At 35.8% G+C, this 26166-nt stretch overlaps 1 protein-coding gene across 1 annotated transcript in view; it reads right to left on the bottom strand.

The window, feature by feature from the left end:
- Nucleotides 1-26166, bottom strand: part of MEOX2 (mesenchyme homeobox 2) — a 52973-nt gene that overhangs the window by 12327 nt on the left and 14480 nt on the right. Inside the window, exon 2 of the mRNA XM_042889050.1 lies at nt 1363-1535. Coding sequence (XP_042744984.1) covers nt 1363-1535 — 173 coding nt within the window. The remainder of the gene's footprint in view (nt 1-1362; nt 1536-26166) is intronic.

The following is a 26166-nucleotide window of genomic DNA, read 5'->3' as shown; positions in this document are numbered from 1 at the left end:
CGACATATTTCAGTAAAGGAAAATGACCCAATGGAACCCAGTAACATCTTCAGGTCAAACAAAAAAGCATTGGTTTCTGCTTGCCAAGCTGGAAGAAAAAAAAAATTCTCTAGAAACCTTCAAAGAAAATTGTGTTTCATTCACATGTGTGAGTGAATGAGTGTTCACGTATTCACAGATTCTACCTGAGATGTATAGTTACAGAAGATGTTAATGAAGCTCAAAGCAACTGATTTGATAATTTGTCATACATAGTGCTTGTGGTATTATTCTTACCATCAAACTTGGTCAGTGAAAATATGTGCACATACAGTATTTCTCCACATATTTTTCAAATGTTATTAATGTAACAATAGTGTGATCTGATGACTCTACACACATATAGATAGTTATCTCTACTCAGTGTTATTTTAATGCTGTCTCGTGAATTAATCATCATCTTACTGACTGTAACTAAAGCAATCTCTCAATCATTCCTGAAGAAAGAATGACGACTTATGGGTGTGCAAAATGCTTTCAACTTCAATGATAAAACAGTAAATAACATTTCATCAGATTTGATGTTCTTAGGTCCATTATTCTAAATGCCTTTAATAAAACACATCTTTAAAACACATATGTTAGTGTAATTACTGTTTGAAAGATAACTTGACCACCCATTTAGTGTGTTGGGATGAGATCCTGGAACACTTCTGTACGTATTTAACATGAATATTTCCATTAGAAATTGATGTGACAACATGCACAGTGAAACTTGAGCATGTGCAGAAGTGTTTCCCAGACCAGAGCTTGGTGAGCAGGAAACCAATAACAGTGATAAGAAATTCCATCATCTCCTCTGCTTTCACAGCACTGGGTAAGATAAAGTGGCTAAAAATGCCTGTATTCCAGTTTTGCTAGTGTTCCCATTCTTGCTGCCATCTGGAAACAGGATGTTCAGAAATTCTGGACAAATAGCAACTGCATACATTTAATAGACTAAAACAAGATGCTCATATTTGTTGCATGCAGGCAAACTGACTGCTTGTGCATACAGTACTTGGGTCCTACCACTCAGCCACATCAGCGTGGACAGATTAGAAAAGATATGCACCAGTTTAATATACATATTACTTTTGTCTTCATTTCACATCTCTGCCTCCAAGATAATCTAATCTGTAGGTGGCACATGTAAAAATAAAGATTACTTGCATAACAGAAAATAGATGTATATCTCTTTGATACAAACACTAAATCTGATATATTTAGATATTTGTAAATAACGTAAGCAAGAGTTCTGCTTTGAAGAGTTACTAACCACTAAGCATAACAAATAATGAGAAAGCATGAAAGCATTTGAAGTTCATTGTTTTGCATCATTACCTGTCTTTCAGTGAGGTCAAGGTTTACTGCTATCTCGTATCGCCTCAGCCTAGTCAAATAGTTATGATGAGCAAATTCTGCTTCCAGCTCTCTGATTTGCTCCTTGGTGAAAGCTGTCCTTTCCTTCCTGGGTTTACTGTTGACCTCTGACTTGTAGTTTCCTTCTTGGGAATCTGGAAAAACAAACAAACAAACAAAAAACAAACAAACAAAAATGACACATTGAAGTGTTGGAATTGTACAGCTAAATAGTAAACAACCTCAAATTTAACAACACTGCCTTCTGCATAAGTTAAATTCTTTTTTCAGAAACACACGCTTGTCTTCATACCCATGGATCCTTCCCTGTAAATCAGGAAAACAGCAGAAACCGTGGCAGATATGAGCTGCTACTTCCATTCATGCATGTCAAACATTTGCTCTAAAACCTTGCAGTGTTTCATTTCCGTAATGGTTCTCTGTAGAATTTCTGCAGTTTCAACTCTTTACATTTTTGGCAACTCTCAGTGCATCCAAACATTGCAGGATGTATATCTTTTGATTACTGTTTTAATGAGCAATACTTCAAGAACTGTTCTCTCCTATTACTTCACTTGAGCTCAAGTATTTTAAAGAATACACTTTAAGGTTTATGTTTTCAGTGAAAAGAAACAGACAATTCGTAAGAAATTCAACAAACATCAGAAAGAAAACAGCAAGCATGTCCCATGTGATAATGGGAACCCTCTCCTACTCAAGCCAATGTGTAGGTAAGAAGGCTAAGACATAGCTAGTAAGCTAGTATCAGTATAGAAAATTCCTTACTGCTACAGCTGATCACCTAAGGAGTACAATTGGTGACAGAAGAGTTCTATTTAAAGTTTGATAACCGGTCTCCAGGTTCCTCAGAAGCAGGTACGTTCAGTACACACTGAGCCAAACTACTGGACTCAGTGATAGCAATTCTATGGCTATTAGTAAGGAATGTTTAAATAAAAAAAGATCTAACAGTGGGAGGAGAAATAGACAGACAGACAGACAGACAGAAAGAAAGAACAAACGAACGAACGAATGAAAGAAGGGAAAAGAAAAAAGAAAAGAAAAAAGAAAAGCAAAAAGAAAAGAGAGAGAGTGAAGAAAAACAGAGGAGGATCAGACATTTATATGTTTGGGAATGATACAACACATATAAATCCAAAATTAGCAAGAGAACAGTAGGAGTATCATTAGTCAAATTCTGGCTTCATGAACCATCTTAAAAATGTCACAGATAAATTCACACTTCAGCTGCTTATTTAAATAGAAACCTGCATCAACAATCCAAATGAAAGCCCATAAGAAATCACTCCCTGGAACTCTGTGTCAAATGAATCATCAACATGCCTGAGATAGTCCAACTGGCCAGTGAGTCCAATTTCAAAACTACAGGCAACTACCTACATTTTGTAAAGGTACAAAGGTATTTTGTAAAGGCTTTAGTTTTTATCCATTACTCTGTTGTGTAGAAGAGAATTGAATTTTTTTTCAGTCAGGGAAGTGGTTGATACTTGACTCAGTGCTAGAGTTATTAATTTATATTTTAAAGCTGATAGCTTCAAATCACTGAACCTCTTAGCTTGTGCTGACAAGACACAGAACTTTGTTTCAAACATGGTGTACTGTTGGTGTGCGTACTGAGAGCATATACCAAAGTGGCTGAGTGAGTATGGGAGCTGCTCAGGTCTAGCAGCAGCTGGGCTTCTCCAGGAAAGACTGCACTACAAGGCACATCCATTGGGTACAGCATGGAACCAAGGTCTAATATCCAGACTTGGCACAGAAAACTTGACAGATCAAACCAAGATCGTCATTTTTCCTTTTTACTAGTTAGTTATACTGTCACCGTAACTTGATTTTTCACTTGTAACAATATGCATATAGCTTTAATTCCCCAAAATTCCCTCTTCTGCCACCTCATCATGGGCCTATGTAGGTCCAAATACCATATAGATGACCTGACCATAGATACTTACGCTCCTATTTTAGCTTTCCACTGAAAAGAGACCTCTGAATTATTTTATTTAGCATTCTGACCTGCTGTTATTTATACCAACAGTTTCATATGTTTGAAAGCAGGTAGAAGTGCATGTTGCTTACCTACAGAATGACACAGGAATATATTTCATGCAAGTCACTGCTAAAATCCTCCTAGCATCCTGGGTAAACCTGTGCCCATGTAAGGCCACGAGCCATGCAGTATTCCCATGTCAGTAATTGTAACAAAGATTCATGGATTACTATTTTCCACATTAAAAGTTGTGACCTTAAATAAAGGTGATACATTTACAGATGACAACGTCAACACTGGAATTTCATTATTGCAAATAAAGACAAAAGCCGCAAAAAGCAACAGAACTTGTTTTTAAGTGGCTATTAACTTGTGCTGTGGTTAATAGTTTAAGGCAAGTACTCATTCAAGCATCTCTCAGGAGGATAGTAATCTCTGTAAGTGACTGAAAAACTTTTTCTGTCAGTGAAGGGTTCTGAGAGGAAACCAGAATTAATATTCAGCCAGTAATACCCTAATAAACCAAGTCATCCTTTGGGCTAATACCCAAAGATCACAGTTCTGTGTTCTCAATTTATAAATGGCATCAGAATCTAAATTTCAGGTTCCTGGGACACTGATGTAAGGAAATGTAACTGCAACAGTAACATTCATCCTTCATGTTTGCCAGCACAGAGAATTCAGCACTGCTAGCAACAAGAGCCCACACAGACCCTGTGTGAATATAAGCACGCATGGACATCTGATTATTCAGACATTCCAGCCATTGCTGGATGCTACCTTTAAGTAAATGCCAGGTTGAAAATACTTGGCAGCTGCAGTTCTGTCAGCACTGTGATTTCATCAGTAGACTGACACAGTGGCAAAGTTTCAGTCACTTTTTTTCTTTTTGATGCATGCCACTGAATGCATTTGCCTTGCTTCTTGCTAGGCAGACCCTAGCCTACATGCTGGAAATTTCTTCTGTACACAGATCTCTAAACATTTTCTCATTTTGTCACACACACCTGTCTGGGTTGCCATGGTCTACTAGAGTTCCTTATTCTTCATGTGCAAGGCAGGTTAAACAGGTATTTTGACTAGAGAATATACCTGCTTACCTTTCCTGTAACAACAGAATTTTCGTATCTGTATTATTTCTAGTGTGTTGCTCTGTAGTATCTTTAAACCCTGACAGACAAACTCAGTGTCAAGGCCACTACAGCTCTACTAACAGCCTTCATAGCTTTGTGTGCCCACATAATTGTCTTCAGGAGACAGAACTGCAAGTTTAGCTCTTCAAGTTCATGTTGAAACATCGTAAAATACATGGAAGAGCTCAGTCATGAGCCAATACATTTTTTCTGTTGTTCAGTGTTCATATTTACCCTCTTTGATATACCATAAATGCGAAGAATTTAGAATATTTTTATAATTCATCTCACATTTTGAAACGAGTCTTGTCAACTACATCATTGACGATACCTTCACTGAATCATACTTTTGTAAGAAATCCGTACTTTGTAGAGAAACTTGCAATAGTCAAGATACTCTAAAATAAACGCATTATACTCAAAGTTGGAGAGGTACGCAGAAACCTGAAACAAAGATCACTTCCTCTTTCTCAGTACTGAGGTCCATGCAACAGTAGCACTGTCATTTTTGAGAATCTCTTTTAGCAAAGTTCTGGCTAGTAAGACAATGGTATTTTGCTTAATGCACTAGAGATAGTAAAAAAATTATCTAGAAAGAGACTTAGGTGGGTGTCAGTTGGGTGAACACCAGTTTTGAACTCTTGCCATCATTTCATTTTCTTTGCTATAGTGCTACTGTAGTTAATTTTATTTTCCACTGATATCATGCTACGAGGAATACTAATTTTTAGAAATGTTATCACCTTAAGTTGTTGCTCCACCTTTCAGAGCCCTAAATAGAGCTTTTTTGATTGCATCTTTTTAAGTCTCTGTTGAACCAGGACTGGGAGCTCCCATTTCTTCCTGACATTTGGGTCTCTGCTCACATCACCTGACTAGTTTCTTTGGTGGAAAATGGGTGGGAGACTTGGAAGAGATTTTTGGCAGAACTAATGTTAGCTTACATCTGTTTTGCAGCTGTTGCAACTAAAGCAAAGAAAAATGTCCCAAAAATCTTAGTTTTCTTCTACTGGCTAAATCTTATGCCAAATGGTAGGTGTAGAGTCTGAGAACAAAGCCTACGGGGATCTAAGTTACAGTCCTTGCCTCTCAAAAGGAAAACATAAAATAAATGCAGATGGTAAAAACCACATGATGAAAAATATATCAATCTATGTTGTCTGTCTTCTACCTTCTCCCAGATGAATTCTGGCAATCTCTCAGAAGACACAACTAACATGTAGGTATTAGTACCTTATCAGTCTCTTTTTGCAAACCTTTGTTCTTTGGATGTCACGTAATGTAGGCAGTTAAATGCTGCTTCAAGGAGGGCAGGTCATACCATTTTCTCATAACTGTTCTTACTATTTTCCAACATCTCTTTAATGTCTCCTGGTAATTAAAACTGCTTGTTGATAGCGGATGCAGAAAGTATCATCTAAAAAGGCATTAGAAGTTTAAAATGACTGTATAAAAGACAAAAGGATTTCAGAAGCTTAGATTTTTATTAAGCTTAATATTAGTTCAAAAATTATTAAAAAAAATAAATTACTAATTGTGCTAGTATCCATCCTCCAAAGTTAATCTTACCGTACTCTTAAGAAATGATTGGTGTTAATTCCAATGTCTGTATTGTCAGAGCTCCTTTTTCCTTTGTTGTACATCACTGAGAGATAAAGCATACCAAGCAAGTACAGCATCTCAGTGTGGAATAGATCATTTTGGCAATTTTGCTTTTGATATGTGCTTAGAAAAAAAAATAAAAAATAGAAAATAAAAATAATTTTAAAGAAAGGACTGCTCACGGAATAGGAAAAAAAATACCAACCAATAAAACATCAGTGATACAGAGATCTGCTGCTGAGCATTCTCAGAATCAGATACAAAATGTGTCTGCTATTCTTTCTTATAATAGTTCAAAAACGTTCTGTCCTTATACAGAAATTAACTTTCTGTCAAGACCTGCAACGTAGGATCTCAGATAAGAATTTTAAAAGAGAAGTGACAACAAACATTAACAATCTGTGACACAGGCCATCAGAATTTCACCTCTAGCATTGTCTTTCAATGACCAGCTTCTCAACTTTTCCTCACATTTTCCAGCAATTTTCTCAGAATGTCCCTACCGTGAATAATCTATTTCTAAATTTAAGTCACTATAAACGTATAGAGAAGATGGATAAATTAAATGTTATTCATTGCATACCTTCCTAAAAATGATATTCAAGCATTTGTCACAAACAAGTACTAGGTTATATTTTAATTTAAAATGAAATAATCTATACAAATAAATCAATGTGAAAAACTTCTCACTTCTGAGTAGATCAACACTACTAAAAGCATTTATCTGAAACTTAAGTCCTCTGCATTTGTTTAAATCACTAATGTAAACAAACGAGAGATCCTAAACATCAACAAGATACAACAAAGGCATGTGACTCAATGCCAAAGCCTTCTTTCATAACCTTCAAGATATCTGCAGTATGAGCTCAGGAAAAACTGCTTCAGTGTCTAGGCAATAATCTAGAATAATATCACTTATCTGAGATACACTGATGAAGAAGCAATTTTGCTACATTTGCAAAGGGACGTTAAGAAACAGGGAAAATATATAAATGTTTTTAATGGGTATGAAGTACATGCTGGTATATAGCTGAATTGCCTGACCTGATTGTTTCTGATACTTTATAGTTAACTGCATTTTCTGGCAAAATGAAATAGTTCACAGATACAAGAGCTGGCATAAAGTCCTCCATATGGTTCCTATTCTTTTCCCTGCAGCTACATGTGAGAACAAGATTTACCCAGAAATGGTCAATTTCAAACATTTTTTTTACATTTCATAGAGAATGCTAAGCAGTTTTTCCATTACATTTATTTTTCTAAATTTTCAACTCAAAGTTCCTTAGACTTCATATCTAAACTTACTCAGTGTTTAAAACACTGCTCATTGCTTTCCAGGATCCCTTGGAATGTTTGTTCAGTTAAAAATGCAATTCCAAATCACTAAACATTGTCAGTTGGTCAATCTGTGGCTACAATTCACTAAATGCGTTTAAAGAATCACCTCTGAAAATTGGAACAAACAGCACCTTCAATTCCATAATTCACAGTACTGCCTGTACAAATGGCCCAGTAGCACAAGTCTGATGTCAAAGTGACATGAAATCTTTTCCTTCTAATGAAAGCACATTTTTGTTTGCTTATTGAGTTAATTTGTTCTAACCCAATATGTAACAACTTTCAATTTAAAACAGCCTTATATCCACTCCCCAGAAAAAATAAATTGAAGTGGTGTAGCAAGACCTGTGAATATTCTGAAACACACTATATACCATCCTAAACCATTACATATTCAGTAGTGCTGCCATTTTATTTTATTTTATTTTATTTTATTTTATTTTATTTTATTTTATTTATTTCATTTTATTTCATTTTATTTTATTTTATTTTATTTTATTTTATTTTGTTATTTCAGCCTCCTGAAACTACAAGTCCAGGAATTATACTACAGTATTGGAAACACAGATTCATAATACTGTGATAGCTAATGCTGTAACTTTTGAAGATACCTATGCTGGAAAGCATGTGCTTCTGCCAGGTCATCTGATCTATATCACTATATAGATATAGTAATCATTTATTAGTAAAACTTTGCAAAAATAGAAGCCATTGTAGCTCTTCATATGGAAAACAATGTAAGTTGTATAATTACAGCTTATGCTAGTATGAGAGAGTTGAAGGATCTTTTAAGAAACAACAAAACCTAAAAACCTGTTTAGAAATTCATCACAATATTTCCCTTTCAGAAAGCTTTCAGTATGCATTTAAATTGAATTTTATCTAGCGGGACTTCAAGTCCCATTAAGAGTTCCATAGACACATCTCTTACTTTCAGCACTGGATACACATGGAGATTGTTTATCTATTTACAGAATCATTTCTTTAATTAGCTTTCACATAGAAGAGTTTCATTAATGAAGGCGGGAGATGCCACCATCATCTAATCACAGAATAGCAGTGAGACTTCTTGAGTAAGAATTGATTTATAAAAATAAAACAGGAAATTTTTCACACAGCTTTCTTTAAGAAAGACATCTAAGTGGAAAAATTATAGTTAAGATAGCAGCTCATGTAATCTTCCTTCTCTTGTGTCTCACTTCCTAGATATCTCCCACTGAGGTTCCTTACTACTCAAAGGAGGCAGAATAAAAGTGAAGGGAGATTAAGCCCACCCCAAACACTGTGCATACCTCAGTCATCAGCACTGGCCTGATCAAAGCCTTTCCCTTGACAAGCAGCTGTATCTCTTGTAAAGTAAGCATTATAATACTCCTCTGGGCCCTACTTTATTGTATAAAAATTCTTAGGAAAATAGATTTTTTCCTGCAAATGAAATACATGAAATATCTAAAGCACTACAAAGTGAGGGAAGTGCTTACTTAAGACAAAAGAATACATAACACGAAGAACTTATTCAGATAATCACCTCTCAGCAGATCTTATCTCCCCAAAACACTGAGTTTTCATTTTAGCTTTACAAAGCAGGGAAAGCTTTATGCCCCTAAAAATGCTGGAGGAGCTAACAATATTCTTGGATTCATGTTTAACAAAGAAACATCTGTAATTTCTGTCTGGAAAAACAAAACAAAACAAAAACCATTAAAATACTTAAACAATAAAGAATATAATCAGATAGTAATATAATATGTAATATATAATATATATGATATAATCAGATAATATAATCAGATAATAAGATAATACAACTGGTGAGCTTTTTGCAGAGTTGTTTTCTTACCAGTACGTGTATAACACAGTCTTTGTTAAAATATAGTTCAAGTTGTCCCACAGTGCATTAATTTCATTGTGAGAAGAAAAAAAAAGAAAAAAAAAATTAGCTTCAAGACACTGACAGCAGCAATAGTGGAGGCAAGGCTAGTGAATGGAAAAATATACTGCAGTGACCAGCCATTAAGACATATACACGAAAATTACAGTAGTATATGTCCTGTATGTACTGTTTGGAATTGAAATATCATGCAAATAGTTATAATATATTTATTCTCTACAAAGATAGGCACACACTCGTACTATTAAAAATCCAAAGTATATTTGGAAACGAAACATATGTTGAGCAATGCATTTTAGAAATCTGGTTTCTAAATTAATTTCTTTATATAAATGGTCGTTAGTTTTACATGTTTTCAAATTTACCTTGATAGTCTTCTGCATTTAAAGCAGGAAGTTCCATTGCAAGACCATTGCGAGAATGTCTGCTTCCCAAATGGCGGTTGGCTCTTGCTATTGATTCTGTTGCTTAGAAATTTGGACATTCAAGATACTATTCTTGACATCTGTAACACTTTCACTGAGATGGTGTAAACTTAGTTATTCCTTATAAAGATTTCAGTTATTCACTTTCCAGATATCACTACAATAAATCTTCACTATGAATTTCCAAGTATCATCCAATTAAAAATCACTGTTGTGTTTTATCCATAGGCAAAGAGACTTTTCTACATGCAGTGACTACAGTCACCTTATCCAAACTTTGCTGAAATCAAGGTGTAATTTCCAGACTTCATTGAGCATAAAGTCTGATGCCCTTTCCTCCTTAGGTATATAGATGTTATATAGAAATAATATCACTACCTTCACTTCTAGCAAATTAGATATCTATAGTAATACTGGTAGTTTTGTAATAGACCACACTGTGATGCAACATGTACCTTCACTGGAATAAATGATACAGAACTGAGTGTGTCATCTAGAACAACTTGTAAGTATAAAACAAGTTCCTCCCCAGGTTACAATGGGATACAGGCTGGTGCAAGATCAAGAATTTCAGTGGAAGTGGTTCTCTATCTCCATGATGTCAGAGCTGATTTTGAACCCATTATATGTCCCAGCTTGCTTGGTGTATGAGAAGTCTTAAGTTGATTATATGAAGTTATTTTCCTAGGATCATATGTACAGATTTTCTCAAAATACATATGCAGAACTTAAAGTCAAAATCGTATTGACATAAGTTTGCTTTTTATGAAAATTTCATTGTGAATGTATGAGTTCCTGAATAGCAACAAAAATAAAAAATCTTGCACATAAGCCAAAGAATTCAGGCTTTTAGTTTCCTACATTTAGTAATAAAAGTAGAAAAACGTACAGAATTTTAATACAGTGGGAGTTTCTTTAAGGCTCTGTATTGCTTCACCCACCCATTCCAAAGTAGATCTTCAGGATACAGTCACATAAAGAAAAATATTTTGGATGATATTGGTGGTAGGCAGACAGTTGTACTAGATCATCTTCGAGGTCTTTTCCAACCTTAATGATTCTATGATTCTACAAAACTATAAATGGATAACAATTCTACTTTAACTCTTTCCAAGAGTTATTTTACTGCTATATGAAAAAGGAAGCCATTTCACAGTGGTATTTCTCAGTGCAGTCCTTCCATGTGTGTGACACTGGCTGTGTTTTTGTTTCCATTCATGGAACAGATTTCTCAAGGACTCCTTAATGATGTAATGAAAAATTTATATATGTTGAGCATGTGACAAAAAGAAACAGTGTCTGGAGCAAATCTAATATTCAATATTTCTACTTAATCCTATGTTAGCACGATTTTTCTCCTTTTTCTTTCTGCCTCAAGTGTTTTTTTCCCTTTTAAAACACTGTCCTTCCGGAACACACTTAACCAGACACTGCAGTATCTACAACATTTCACAGAACTGCAGGATCACAAATCGCAATCCATCTCAGTCTGGGTAAATGTCCTAGTCCTCACAAGGCACTGCATGCAGTCATTTTCTGAGTTACTGGATGTTGCTAGTAGACAGGGCTCAGTTTATGTAGTGTAAGAGCGAGCATCCAGTATGAGGAACAAATGTAACCCCTGCCTGGTTATTTAAGAAATATCAGAGATTTCTGTGTAAATGCATATGCCCACATATGTTTTAGTGACACGTTTTGTAAATCCCTCAGAAAGCATTAAAATGAAGTCAACAGTCCCAGCTGTGCCTATAACATACCTTAGTAGATATCCAGACATTTTTAAGGAGAGAAAAGCACATACACTCTTATACCAACTAAGGATACTGTTATGGGTGTATTCTACTATTTCATTCACAGCTTACTTTACAACACTGTTCTGAAGTATAACACTAACTATAAAAATGGAAAAACAGTGGAAAGTACTTTCCCACATGCAATTAAATTGAATTACCTGTCTTTCAGGGGAAACTAAAATAATAAGGGTTACAAAATAAAAAAAATAAAAAATAAATTAAATTATACTACCGACTTTCAGGCCAACCATGACATTTTTCATTTCTCACATATTATTATCAATTAGTGTTAGGCAGAAAACCTTCCAATGACTATTTTTAAAGTCCTGATTATCAGCTGTTTTTGTCTTACAAGTTTTCCTAGCTAGCGAGAGAGGAGAGAAGAGGAAGGGAAAGGGGAAGGAGAAGGGGAAGGGGAAGGGGAAGAATCCTTTAAAGACCACAAGTTTACAGCGTGTTAATCAAATCGAAAGGTCATTTTGTCTCCAGCTTCAATTCCAACTCCTTTTCAATAATGGAAAGTTTTCTGTGGTCATTATACTAACACAAAAGTAGAAACTATTATTTTCCAAAATAAGAGAGGCCATTTGGCACACAAATGTTAAATAGTATGTCCTGACTCTTTCATCATTCATCTCATACAACTTACTGCATCTAAGCTGGAGAGGAAAGGCTCTTTTGGTAATGTGCTAGTGAAATAGTCTGACAGTGCATGTCAAAGCATAGTAAATCCTATGTAAGTTTTACAATCCTATATAGTGTTTGTTTTACTCTTTTAAACAAAGTTCATTTTAAATACCTATCTCTATTGGGGTAAGTTAAGAAACATTCATTGTAATTGAAGATACTGGCTGAGTAAGTACAACTTCTTCCTCAGTCCTTTAACTTGTAAAACGAAATACAAAAGTTATTTAATTCTTCAGTAAAACAAGCTACACTAGTCTCCACATTCTGGGTTTTTGACATTCAAGCAGATATCCCAGTTAGCAGCAACTAGATGTCTGGGCTTTATGCAACAGCACGTGTTGCATTTGCCACTGCTAATGGGGTGAGGAAGGAAAGGTAAAAAAAAAAACCCTCCTCTGAACCTCAAAAAAAAGCCTCCTGAATTCTGTTTTGGCAGCTTGGAACAAGAGTATGAAGCAGCTCTGAAATGGCACAAATTCAAAGGATATATTAAGAAGTGGAATAAAGGCCTGCAGCTTTCTAACAAAATGAGTTATAGCAGTTCAACATGAGTTCTGGGGTGTTATTCTACTCAACATAAAACTTCATTCCATCTAATTTTAAACTACTCAGTCACTGAGTTTCCGCTCAATTAAATAAGATAATTGGTCATTATATTATTTTTATCTAAGGTATCTTATTTTAAAATTGCACAGCTTAGTGCTAAGAAAGGAGATTTTCCAGACTCTTTCATCCATTGATAGCCTCCAGAATACGGGTCTCTCACATTCCTGCACAGGATTTTGAGACGAAGGGGAAGCCTATGACTGAGGGACAGCACAGCCATCCTTGTGATTAGCTTAGAATTTCTACTGATATGAAACAAAAACTGAACTTCCAGTCTCTATTGTCCATAGTGTGACAAAGTGTCATGAAGAGGTTAGAAAGTTAAGCGATGAATAACCTCATTTCCTCTACTACCTGCTATTCTGGTAGAAGCTACTCAGTAACAAAGCAATTTTAGGACTTGTCTGCTTGCTGCCTGATTGCTTACAACATCCAACTAGGATGCCTTGCATCTCCTTTCCTTTCTGTGGTCCCTAGCGACTCCTGTAAGTAGAACAAATGTCACCAGAGGCTTGCATTTAATTTAGATGCTGGACTAAGCATGCTCTGCTACAGCACAGTCCTATAAAAATGGTACTTGCTGAGTAACTGCACTGTTGTATTTTTGACATTGTTGCAATGTTTTCCAGGGAATTTATAGGCCTTTGGGGCACTGAGACATGGAGCAACAGTTTCTTCTGCAGATGTAAACATGGATCTGAGTAAATAGTTAATTTATGGTGGTGTCACAGCACTTGGCAGATGTTCCTGGTCATAAACAAGCTTTCTCCAACTTTCTAAACAAAAACAAAAACTGGATATTGACTTGTGCCATCATCCAAAATGCTAGCTTTCTTAAACAAAATTGGAATCAATTCACAAATGAGAGGCAGAATTCAAAAGGAGAGACTTTAAAATGTTGGTCTATTAGAATTATGACTATGCTAAGCTCATATAAAAGATAAAAAAGCATAACATTTTGATGTATGTGATGTTTTTATGCAGTACTGCCTTGTTTCCATTAAAAAGCAAAGAGACAGCTACTGTTTAATTGAAGAAACTGATGGAAAATCCTCATTGCTGTATAAACAGTGGTTTAGGCATAAAAAGTGTTTATGCATCTGTGCATTTAGCTGAACACTAAGCTTTATCTAAACACAATTTAGTGCCTTCCTACTCCCATATATTTTCACTTTCTTTTTAAAAGCAGGAAATCTGTATCTTCTCATGCCTTAAAATGCAGAACAGAAACAAAAAAAGAATAGAGGGGTGGAGGAAGCTTATCATTTGTTTTACCTAACTCACCAGAGTATCTCAGTATATCACTCCTGTTGTGATTTCCCTTTAAAGTTTCTCTTCAACTTATTTTTTTACCTTATTTCCAAAGCAGACTTTGGTCTACCGTCATCATAAAAGACATCACTGTTTACCTCATCTAACTATTCTATTTTGGGATTTAAATCTTTTGCTTATTTGGTGTTCTGGCACTCAGCTGCTTATCCAGACCCAAAGCTAAAGAAGAAAATGTCACAGTCAAGAAATTATAACAGGATGTTCTCATTTCAGTTCCCTTAGCTTTTAAGTCACATCAATAAAAATATACACATAAACCATTTTTTAAAGGGTGGCTTCTACTTCCGGTTCCACAGATTTCACCTCTTTCAAGCTGACTTAGTCTCTATAGAAAGTCTCAATACCAGCCCCTTCTCTCTTCATTCACTTCCACGACATAAGCCCTTCAAGCCCTTCAAAGGATAAAACTTGTTTTGCAGTTAACTCTCACACAATTCAGCCTTCTGTTTTGTTGGCAAAATGAGTAGTTACGGCAAAGCTGCAAACATAAAAATAATAACTGGCCTTTCCCTTTTGGATTGCATCAATGGTGATCAGATAAGAAATTCAGATTACCCACTATCCTTTAACATATTAATGAGCACTAATTCACATGTATAGTATATAGTATAGTAACATGCAAGGCAAACAGGATTACTTGTCTGGATGGCCTTTTAATCAGATAAGAACTAATTCTGATTTGTTTTCATTTATTTTGCTTTAACTTGAATTGAGATAATTGAAGCCTTTTTCTGTCTGTTTACTCCTGCCTAAATTCTTTGTTTGTTCTCAGAAAAGGAACACTATCAGGGCACTAATACTTGACCTTACTAAATTTTCAAAGGTAATCAATAAATACATACATTTTTATAATACTACTTGGAAAAGCCTAAACTCTAATCAATCACTGAAGAATACCAGTCTTGGGCAGGTAGGCTAATTCCCTAAGATGATGCTTGCTGCAAACAATTTGGAGAGCCTAGGAGCTTTTTCCTTGAATGAAAACATGTATGCAAAATGCATATTATCAGAGAAGCTTCCAACACACTAATTCTTCAGTTTCAGTGTAGTTATGTTACTTGAAGGGCCCTTCTTATTCTAGAAGACTCTGCATTCTTACAAATGAAAGCCCATGCCCCCAAGAGCTAATAATGCATCAAATACACTGCACCTCACTTCTTTGTGACATTGGAAAAAAAAAAAGCATTGTTCACTGCCTATCAGCAATCACTATCATTGCTATTACACCAAAGCAGGTTTTAAGGCAAGACTGAGCAAAAAACTCACTGTTGCTATAACCTTCAACCTAGTCTCCCAATTTATTTAACTGTAAACAGCAGTTCTTTTCTTGAACAAGACTTCAATCCCTATTCAAATAAGGTGTGATAGGAGCTAGCCAAATTTACATAGATTGCATATTGCTTTGCATATAAACAGTATCCTCAAATTTTTGCATTTTAAATAACAGATCTGGACAAAAATTTGAGGATAAGGAGTCAGACTGTATATGATCCAGCTAAAGGTATGCAGACAGGGTGATAGGACAATGTTCAGGTCTCTTCTCAGTAAGGTACAACATGACAGTGCAGCTTGTTTCTCTCATTCAAAGTAGTCTTTTTAACTGGAACAATTCTGAAATTCCTTAGAGTATGCTTATGCAAAAACAAACAAATAAAAAACCCACGAGTATAATTTGTCTCAAAGACTGTGGTAATTGAAAGAATGATAAGAAAAAAACAAACTGTGAACAGTCCTCAGAGTCATTTTCAGCAAAAGGCTGAGGAAGAAAAGTGCTAGGGTCTAAATAAAGAAGAAAAGGACAAAAACAACATCAAAAAATAATATATAGAGTTCTTAAACTTCATAAGCCTTCAGATGCTTCAATATCTGAAAACACGAGTTTTAGTGGGTATAAATCAGCTACATGACAAATTGCAAAGTGGGTATGAGCTATTCAATTTATAACTGAATGATTTAATCAGATGAAGACATTCTTACTCATAGACATCTCACCTGAGCACCCAGAATTACATTTACAAAGTATGAATACAAGCCACAGTCACCCAAAAACTAGTTTCAGACTGGAAGCAATTTCTGGAATTACAGAAGCATCATTGCACAAGCAACAATTTATCTTAAGAGAGCTGATAAAAACAGACATTTATTTTTGTGGCACTTACATCAGGTTACCCAACCACAAAATCACTTATCAGTATTTAGATTGCCATCTTCCTAAGCATACTTAGATGTTTTGAAATATCCTTTCCACACATAAGATGTTTAGGGCAGCCATATCCAGTTTTTAAACGTGGTAAAAAAGTACACAAAGCCGTTGACTGAAATCCAGTTCTGAAAACCTGTTTACAAATAATAATCCCATGGAGCACTCACACGGGATATGAACAATAAGTTGTCTTGCAACACTCAGCTTATGTGCATAATGTGTATGTGAAAATAAAGAAGTGGTAGAAAGTACTACTGCCTTTGTACACATTTTTTTTCCTAAGGAAAATGAACTTCAGTGACATAAAAGGCTGTTCTGGATTAGCTATTTCTCTACAGCTTGTGCTAATATTGACCATCAAATTTATCTATCCCATTTTTAACTGGTTATTACACAGAGATCCTCCTCTCAGACCCAAAACTTTGTGAATCATTTTGAAAACGATATCCTGGGATATCTCTACCTGTCCTTACTCAAAGCTTTCAATATTTCTACAAAAGTAATTTAGGAACCTGAAAGGCAATAATGTTGAGATGCCAAAAATGATGTTCAGCTCCTCATTTACTTTAAATCAATATGAAGAAAAACGTAGAGATGGTAATATTATATCCGGTACAAATCATCACTTGGACAAAGCATAGCTGACTCTAGACAGGACCAAAGTACTTGTCTGAAATGCTTCCTTCTTTCTAAATGCCTTCCGCTTCACCCCCCCAACTCCTGATGTTAAGACGTGAAGGCAGATGCCCTTGTCACTGACTAGCCTCTGTGTATTCACTTGCCTTGATTCTCACTGTTTCTAACTCTCACTCCAGATGATGAAGATTATGCCCTGTCTTACCCGAAACAAAGCAGGCAGCGATGAGCAGAATTTGCTAACTGATGTAATGCATATGCACTTACTAAGTCACACGTCCCGAAAAAAAGTTTGAGCTGATATATAAACACACAAGGAGTCTGCTTAGCATGAAGATTCACATGACATATTACTTTCCCTCTCTGCTCTGTGCACTGGTTCTCCCTTGAAGGAAAGAGTCCACCTCAAGGTCTCTACAGCTGTTTCCAGCCCTCCACAATAATAGCTTTAGAAACCTGGCAACTTTTCCCCTCCAAGATTCTACTTTTCTAACACAACTGTGTTCAACTGAAACAATTACAAAATAGAAGATTGTGAGAGGCTAGCAAATGAGGAGCCAGAACATTTTTTCCTACCAAGACCACATAAGAAATGCATGGCTCCAGCATTCATGGCTTACAAGAAGCGATTCAGAGTACTTTGATTACATAAGCATAAACAAAAGCTGTGTAGTGCATACAGGAAGAAATTCATTCTTTTATGCAAAATGAATATACAGAATTCATGAATACGTCGTCTTCAGGTATTTGTAAGGCAGCTCAAAAATCATAACAAATACTATTTACTATTTTAGTTCAGCACATACAAAAAATACTCAACACAGATAACTAAAAATAGCAAAGCAGTGTTGAAAAACTGGCTACAGCCTTTGCTCTGAACAGCCCCTGAAATTTCATAATGCTAACCTGGAGCTTGCCTGCGTCATTCGAAACTCATGTTTGTGGATTCATTCTCAGAAAAGAATGTCTTGCTGATCAGATTTATACTGCAAACAGGAAATCCAAGCATTTGACTTTTACAAAACAAGCTATCAAGTCAGAGGCAGAGGCAATGCTTTGAGTCTCAGGATTATATAAAATTGTCCAAATATCCCTATTATTTTTTTATCTGGAAAATAAATCCGTGTCTTCACTGCATTCTTTACAGTTCTGGAGATAGCACATGTAAGAACAGGGAAAGGGATCCCATATATGCTCAGTAAAATGTAAAAACATCCTTTATAGTTGTCATATAACTAACATTCCTTGAAGTTCATGTAATGTAAAGCTAAGTGTTAAGCAGTTTTCACAATTTCCTGTTCTTTATTAATCTTCACGTTTTTTCCTGTATTCTTTTAGAGATCAGCTCTAGAATGGCAAAAGCAGAATTTCTGGCTATTCAATAAGCTATATATAATCTGATAACATATGTGAAGATGCTTCTTCATGTGGACATAACTGAATAACATCATCTTTTCTCATTAGTGATGGATCATAAGTCTCTGGGAAACAAGATTATAATTGGAGAAAAGTAATAATATGAAAAAGAAGATAAGGCATGAATAGATTTTCTATCTTGTGCTTCATATTTCTTTAATTCCCACCAGATAGATTTGTAATACAGTATTCTCAGCAAATTCAGCTTTCATAGTCTGTCCTATTGTCTCTGATTCCTCTGACCATTTTGTTATTTATTCCTAATGATGAGATTATGTCTGTGATATATCAGGAGCTAAACAGTTGTACCATTTCAACAAATGGTCCTTTTAACAACTTGAAGCTGCTAAAATCACATTTGCAAAATAATCTCTAAGCACTATTTGAGAGAATGTGTGGATTCAGTTCAGGCTATTTTGGCAAATGTAATTTGGAAAGTAACCTCAGTTTTATAAACAAATAATATATTTTGTAGGAATTGAACTGTCACATGTATGGCAGGCAGCTACAGGCCTTTCTTCTCATTCTATTATTGACAGAAGCATGTGGGATTAAATGAAAGTCAGTAAATACTGGCAGTCAACTGAAGTTATTCTAGAAGTTTTCCAAATCAGATCTGGCACTTGGCACCACAGCAAGTGCCATACTCCTTCTGGTTTGGTTTTATGCCATCTTACCATGGGATTTTTTTTTTTTACCTCACCATCAATGGTGCAATCAATTACTAATGCAGAAAATAAGAAAGGAAGAAGGACATCTCCAGCCCTCTCTCACAGGAAACGTGGTGGGGTAAGCTCCTGGCTCAGGACTGTATGTGGCAAAGTACATTGCTATGGTTTCAACAAGACTGTCTTTCTGTCCATTTCCCTCCACTTCCCTTCCTGTATTTTCCCATCAAGGAAGACCAAGACACTTCAGCACTGCACTGGGAGTGTACAATTGCCAAGTCCATGGCAGAAATGGGACAGGTATAGGAATGTCCCTTTAAGTCACTCCTAGTAAAAACAACTTCTGTTGTTTTGTTTTTCTTTTTTAAATAACGTCCATCTTAACTTATAAAACTTATTAAATACACAAAAGTATCAGATGGTAATCCGAAAACAGAGGTTAGAATAAGCACTTGGACAGGATACAGCCTATGTTTATGCCTGCAGTAATTACAGGAGTAGTTTCTACCTTATCATGTGTTCAAAATGAAAACATTAAATTTGCTATCAATAAAAGTACAGTGGAATCTCAGCACAGGTCTGAAAATAAGTCACTTAAAAGAATGCATATAGGAACAGAATAAATATTTTATTTATATGACTAAAGGCAAAAATATTACTTGCTGGGGATCCACATCTGAGATAGAATTTTCAGTGAGACTGTAACAACACTGCTTTCCAAAAAGAACAAATTACTAATGTTAAACTCTTAAAAAGCATCAAATGATTTAGAAACAAGCATAAATAAGGGAATGGATAAAGTGATTTGAAAGGTTTTTTTTTCAACAATTTCTTATAAACAATGCTGTAATACTGCTGTATTTAAAAATTATTATTAGATTTTGCTGTGCCAGGGCTCCATTTTTAATGAAGAATCATTAAATTTCCCCCCTCCCCCTCCCGAAAAAGAAAATAACTTTTCTTCTGTTATTGATTGTTTCTCTCATGAGATCTGCTACCTTTAACAGATTCTAGTATTTTTCATATTCACAGGCATCTGTACAAGTCAAAAGTCAGCTTTTATAAGGAAAAAAGCTTAATGTTACTTTGCTGAAAATAGCTGCAAACTTTAACTTGAATATTTTCCCTCATTTTTACGAAGAACTTAAATATCCTTGTTAAGAACCTAAAAATGACTCACATAACCTAGCAACAAGATTTTTTTTGTCTTCCCAACAACCATGATAGCCTGTCACAAACTTAACTTCCAAAAACTGCTAGAGCAGTGGAAATACTTCAACAGAGATCAACAAAAATGAATTAAAGACTTTCTACTTCCTCAAGACTAATTTTTCATACTGAAGAAAAGGTAAAAGAGAAGACTTAGGGCACAGATCGTTGGGAAACAGAGATGTAATAAATATGATGAAATAAAAACCGGCTCAAGTATAAAGAAAAAGCAGATGCAAAATAACATGTGAAAACACTCGGTGGTAAAGGAAGCTAAGGCACAGAGAAGTACTCCACGGCATGGAACACCAGGAGCAGCAGGGAGAGGAGTATCTGATTTTAAATGGGACTTGGAGAAGTGTGGAGGTCAGAAGCATGGCACAGGGCAACCAGCAGCTGACTCCATGGATGTCACAAACATCCTGGACTCTGTTTTCAAGTTTCCTACGTCCCTGTGAAACTGGCTTTCTTTAAGTAGTTTCCAAGGGCCTGCAATTCATTTCTTGGCTAAGTAAGCTCACTTTCACTGAAAACTGTGATCTGAGATTTGTTTGAATTCCTGCTGTGTGGAAATCTACTGTACTCTCTAGCAGGTGTGAGAACACTGAGGCTCCTTCAGTTGCAGCTCATTTCCACTTACTAACTACTTTATCTCCGTGGATGAAGCAAAAGTGACTTTTGTGTTTCCTGGCAGTCTGCTGCTTCAAAGAACCTAATAGTGATTTGTTTATTTCAGAGGAAATGGAGACCAGTCAGTGATGACAGATTTATTGGTTAAATGGACATCACAAAAAAATTTTCATGCAGTACAGGCTGGCTCTAACCACTATGAGAACTCATAGTAAAGGGATGATGTGCATTCCAGAAATCCAGTCCTATTTAATCCACTCCACTCTAATCTGTACTTTTATATAGCACCCTTCACACAATTTCCTAGAGCTCTGTACAGAAATGTAATAACAACTGTACTGAAAAATATCCAGGTATATTAATGGCTTACATTTAGACTTGAAAAATACAGCAAAAGAAGCCAGACTTCAATATCTCCTGGCAATGAGTCATTCAGCAACATGCAAGAAAAAACTTGGGCGTCCGATCTCTTCCAGTTCAGTTTCAGGGTATAAGCTCCTAGATCTTGGAGAGACAATTCACAATATGGCAATTCATAATAGCTCCTAGTGTTATGGAATGAGACAGTGGAGAATTTTACACTGGAACAATAAAAAAGGAAAATTGATATGAAACTTTGATGGAAGCCAAGATAAATTGGACAATATGACTGATCAAACTCAGTCCAACAAGAAGGGAAGGCATAGGGTTTTCAGCAGCTGGTTCATTGGCAATGCATGAAGACTTACTCAGAGAACTGCACAGTCTCAACGTGAAAAATAAATAAATAAAATATTCTAGAACAAGATGCTACTAAACTTATGTTTCTATAGTCTTCAAATGCTAGCAGGATGTGGTATTTGCATCTGTCAAAGAAGGTAAAATAGATTTATGGATATTATTTAGGAACCTATGTAGAAAATCCCAGATAACCTGACAACTACTCATTTTCTATCAGGATGAGGAACATCGATCAAGGCAGGCATTGAGATCCAATCAGTTAGCAGGCAATTCCATTTGATCTGGATTCAATTTCATAAAAATGTCTGGCTGAGGTCGTGCATCAGCCAAACAAACACAGCATTTGGAAAGAAGCTGGAATATTTTTTGAGGCTGAGAAATATATCTGTACATCACCTCTATACATATGGTTTGCTGAAGCACATCTGCCAATAATTGGCTCAAAAAAAAAAAAAAAAAAAAAACACAACAAAATGATAAAAATGTCCCTACTTAAAATGATAAAATAAAAAGTGCTTTTCATTGTTCTAGGTCCCAGACCTGCTCAAAAATAACTTGATTGCTCTTTCACCCAGCAATTAGTAACCACTCTGAGGGGACTCTGAAGGTAATGAAACAAGTGGATCCACACAGGGACTGCTGTAAGGTGTATAGTTGGGGTGATGTGTGCAAAATAATGTATTTGCTTCTCAAAAGGGATAGTTTACATGACAAGAGCATTGTGGTGGCCTGTATGTGCTAACTTTCAGCACAGTGGACTGCTTGGGTGCTTCCATGCAAAATTCTTTCAAATTTGTATACAAAGTCTACGGCAGAGTTGGAAATTCAACATTTTGATTTCTTTCTAACACCTTATTTCAAAGCCACCTACCTTCTCTGCATTGAAGAGCAGGGTAGCACAGTGGATTGTTTATTAAAAGTGTCTTTGAGGACCATTTGCAGTCCTCTCATTTTAGTTATTATTTCTAAATTTAAGGAACTTGTAATATAAGAATGAAGTCCAAAGGACCTTTTGAATGAAGTATAATACACCCATAACAAAATGGAAGTTCAAATGGTGCTTTAACTGTTTGCACACAAAACATTTCTAAAGAAGTTACATAAACTTATCAAGAGCCAATAATTTTCATTATAAGAAAGCATACTAGATGCTATGTTTGATAATGATTAACCAGGTCTTGCAGTTATGTATGTCATGATAATCCATGTGCTATGAACTTTGCAGTTTAAGCATAAAATCATGCTCTGAAAGTAATGCCTCCTATTTTAGTATGATGTCAGAGGCAGATGTTGTGGTATGGCAGTACAGACTGAACCTTCTCGCCAATAATACATTCTGTTGCCATGCAACAGATGGCAGCAGAGGGGTGGTCTGACAAAATGGCATCTGTCATAGAAGTGCATGTGAAGCAAAGCTGCACCATGGAATTCCTCCATGTGGAAAAAATGGCACCTACTGACATTCACTGATCCTAGCTGGACATTTATGGAGACCAAACAGTGGATGTGAGCACAGTGAGTCAGTGAGTAGTGTGTTTTAGCAGTGGTGACAGCAACATGAAAAAAAAAAAAAAAAAAATCCAGAGGGCTATGCAGATTTTTACATGCGAGGTGTGAGAACTCTTGTTCTTCACTAGTGAAAACGCATAGCTAATGGTGGTGAGTATATTGAAAAATAATGTTTTGTAGCTGAGAACTTTCTTAATCAAATATTGTTATGGTACTCTTTGTATCTATTGTAGTTTCCATGGATACAAATAGGAGGTATTACTTTCAGAGCGACCTACATACTAACCTCATGGTAAACTTTCCATGACTGAGAGCTTACTGCATGGTAGAAAGTGTACAGCCCTTTTTTTTTCAAGTATTCTGTATTTTCCACAATTTTAAGCCTGAAGCATCTGAGCGTATGACCACACTACATTTCTAAGAGTCCACAGCTTGGTTGAACTCCTCGAAAATGTATTACCAAAATATTAGATGCAGAGCAGTAGATTTCCAGCATGAAAATAATATGAGTGGGACTTATTTTTAAAACTCAGAACAATCTGAAGGGGTTACGGTCCTGCGATTTTAAGAATAGATCTCTTAACTACAAGCAAATGCTTGAAGGATACAGATGAGGGACAATTCTGGAGTAAAATGTTTACAGTTAAATTCTATAGCCAGGAAGAGATACACTGAAGCCTAAAAGCTGCCTCAACACAAAAGGATCAGTTTTCAAGAAAGCTGCACACCCAACTGTTACCATTTAGGCACCTAAATGAAGAACAATGGGGGCTGCTGGGTTCTGAGCTCTTTCAAGCATCTGGTCCAAATTTTTTCTTCCATATGAATCAAAACAAATGTTTAGGCTACCAACTTTCCATTGCCCTTTCAGTTTAATGCCAGCTTTTCTAGCTTTTAAATTCCTTCGCATTATAAAAAGGAATAAAACACCAGCTTAGCAAACTGCCCAGTTAGGGACTATTTGCAATATTATTTTTTTTTATTATTACTAGCAGACTTAAAGATTTTATAAAGTCATTGTATAAATGTATCTTTCAAAACAATATCTTTTGGATCAAGATTTTGGTTTTAATATGTTTAAAAAAAAATAAATCCATAATACTTGGCTAGCAATAAGTGGTCAGATTGGCTCATAGGTTTGAAGACAGTACAGACTGAAAATCAGCTTAAAACAAAACACAGTGGCAGAAACGGTCAGAAAATTACCAACTAATTATGTAAGAAAACAAAAGAGAGATCACATCACGATGTGGAAGTAGAACATAAGCTGATGTGTGATGCACCACATATGCTAAGAGAAGTTTTAAGACTTGACAATTCCTAACACTGAGGGCAACCATGTCCATCCTACAGTGCCTCGGTGGTTAATACAAGAGCTGCAATGCTCTGCAAGAGCCTGGGATGCATCACTGTGCCTGGACCCATCCTAAGATGGATGAAAGTTATGCTATGTAGTTAAACTACCTAGTAACTGCCTTAAGTGTTTGAGGACAACTCTAACAGACAGGCAAATATAACTAGAGACAGTGCCAAGGGTCTGCGGATCCAACAAATGACATAGGAAATGCCCACCATTACCTAACACTAAACTTGGGAGAACAAAGGGCCATTCCCAGTCGCCTTCCCACCATGGGAAAACTTACAGAGATGAGTAAATCCAAACATTTTGGGAAAGATTCTGTTAAACAAAGATATTTTTCTGGCCTATCACAGAATATTGAACCCTTCAACACCTTCAGGAAGTTTCGTGAATAGGCACACAGCTGGACAAAAAAGCAAAGAACAACTGGATATCTCATTTCAATTTTACAACACACAAAGCAGTAAAGGAAACTGTGACCAGTGAAAACAAAACCACAGATGGAAATTCTGTCTTTTTTTTGTTGTCTAGTACGAAAGCTGCTTCAAGAAGCATGTAAACAAAGTTGGCAAGAAGCATCTTTACTAATTTATATGAGCTGATTTAATAAAATTTGGGGGAAGAAAAAAGCATAAAGTCAATTTTCAGCTTTTCTTATATGTAATGAATATTTTCCTCAGTTGTTCTTTTCTAAACTATATTCAGATTTAATGCTTCTACTGCTTTCTGATTCTTAAATATTTTTTGTGATATTGTGCTAAGTAGCTGTCATGCTAAAGTTCCCCCGATCTTAATTTGCAGAAGAAATGCTCATTAAGAAAGGAAACCAAACAGTTTAGAATGAGTAACGCAAAGATAAGCACAAAGACTTGCAGACTAACTAATCCTGTGTAGAAGGATGCGTGAGAACTGTCTCCTAATGCTAGAGGATGAAAAGCAAGGAGGAATTACTTAAGATTGTCTTAGAGCGAGAGACAAGGCTCAGGAAAAGAAAGTTTGGAGTATTTTTAGATGAGTATCAGGCCAAAATTCCTGCAAGTGAGATTTATTACACCATGGAGTCTGTTTCCTGAGACTGCTAATGAAGGCAAGCTATTTTTTAAAGTCCAAATGAGCATTTGATAAATTAGTACCACACTCACGAACCATATACATAACCCGCATTGTCATGCTGACTCGAAAGAAATCAACCCACACTCAACCCTTTTAGTCACCACTACTTCACTCCATCTGTCACTCATCAGTAAAAGAATATAAATATGGGGTGGGAGTACTGACAGGATTGCTGTAGGTAAATTATATGCAACTTTTTTTTTTTTTTTTTTTTTTTTTTCTCCTTCTTTTCATACTGTGTTCTCTGTTTTTCTAATCACTGTTAGGTCCTCATAGCTAAACAGCAAAGTTCTTGTGATTAATTCTCTGGAGTTCAGATCCCATCCACTGTACCATTCTACTGTCTTTCGCATTCATTTCACTATAAATAAAGGCATCCTTAATAGACACTGCATCCTTAAAGGAACTGTAGTTCCTTTATTTCTTGGACCAGAGAAACCTTAGTATGGTATAGAGAGACACAAGCAAAGGGAGGGGAAGAGAGGGGAGAAAAAGGTTGTTTTCTCC

Source organism: Lagopus leucura, unplaced genomic scaffold, assembly GCF_019238085.1.
Source record: "Lagopus leucura isolate 7727_CA_CO unplaced genomic scaffold, USGS_WTPT01 Super-Scaffold_100157, whole genome shotgun sequence".
NCBI lineage: Eukaryota > Metazoa > Chordata > Aves > Galliformes > Phasianidae > Lagopus > Lagopus leucura.
The sequence above is the reverse complement of the archived record's forward strand: the minus strand, read 5'-3'. Positions and strand labels throughout refer to the sequence as shown.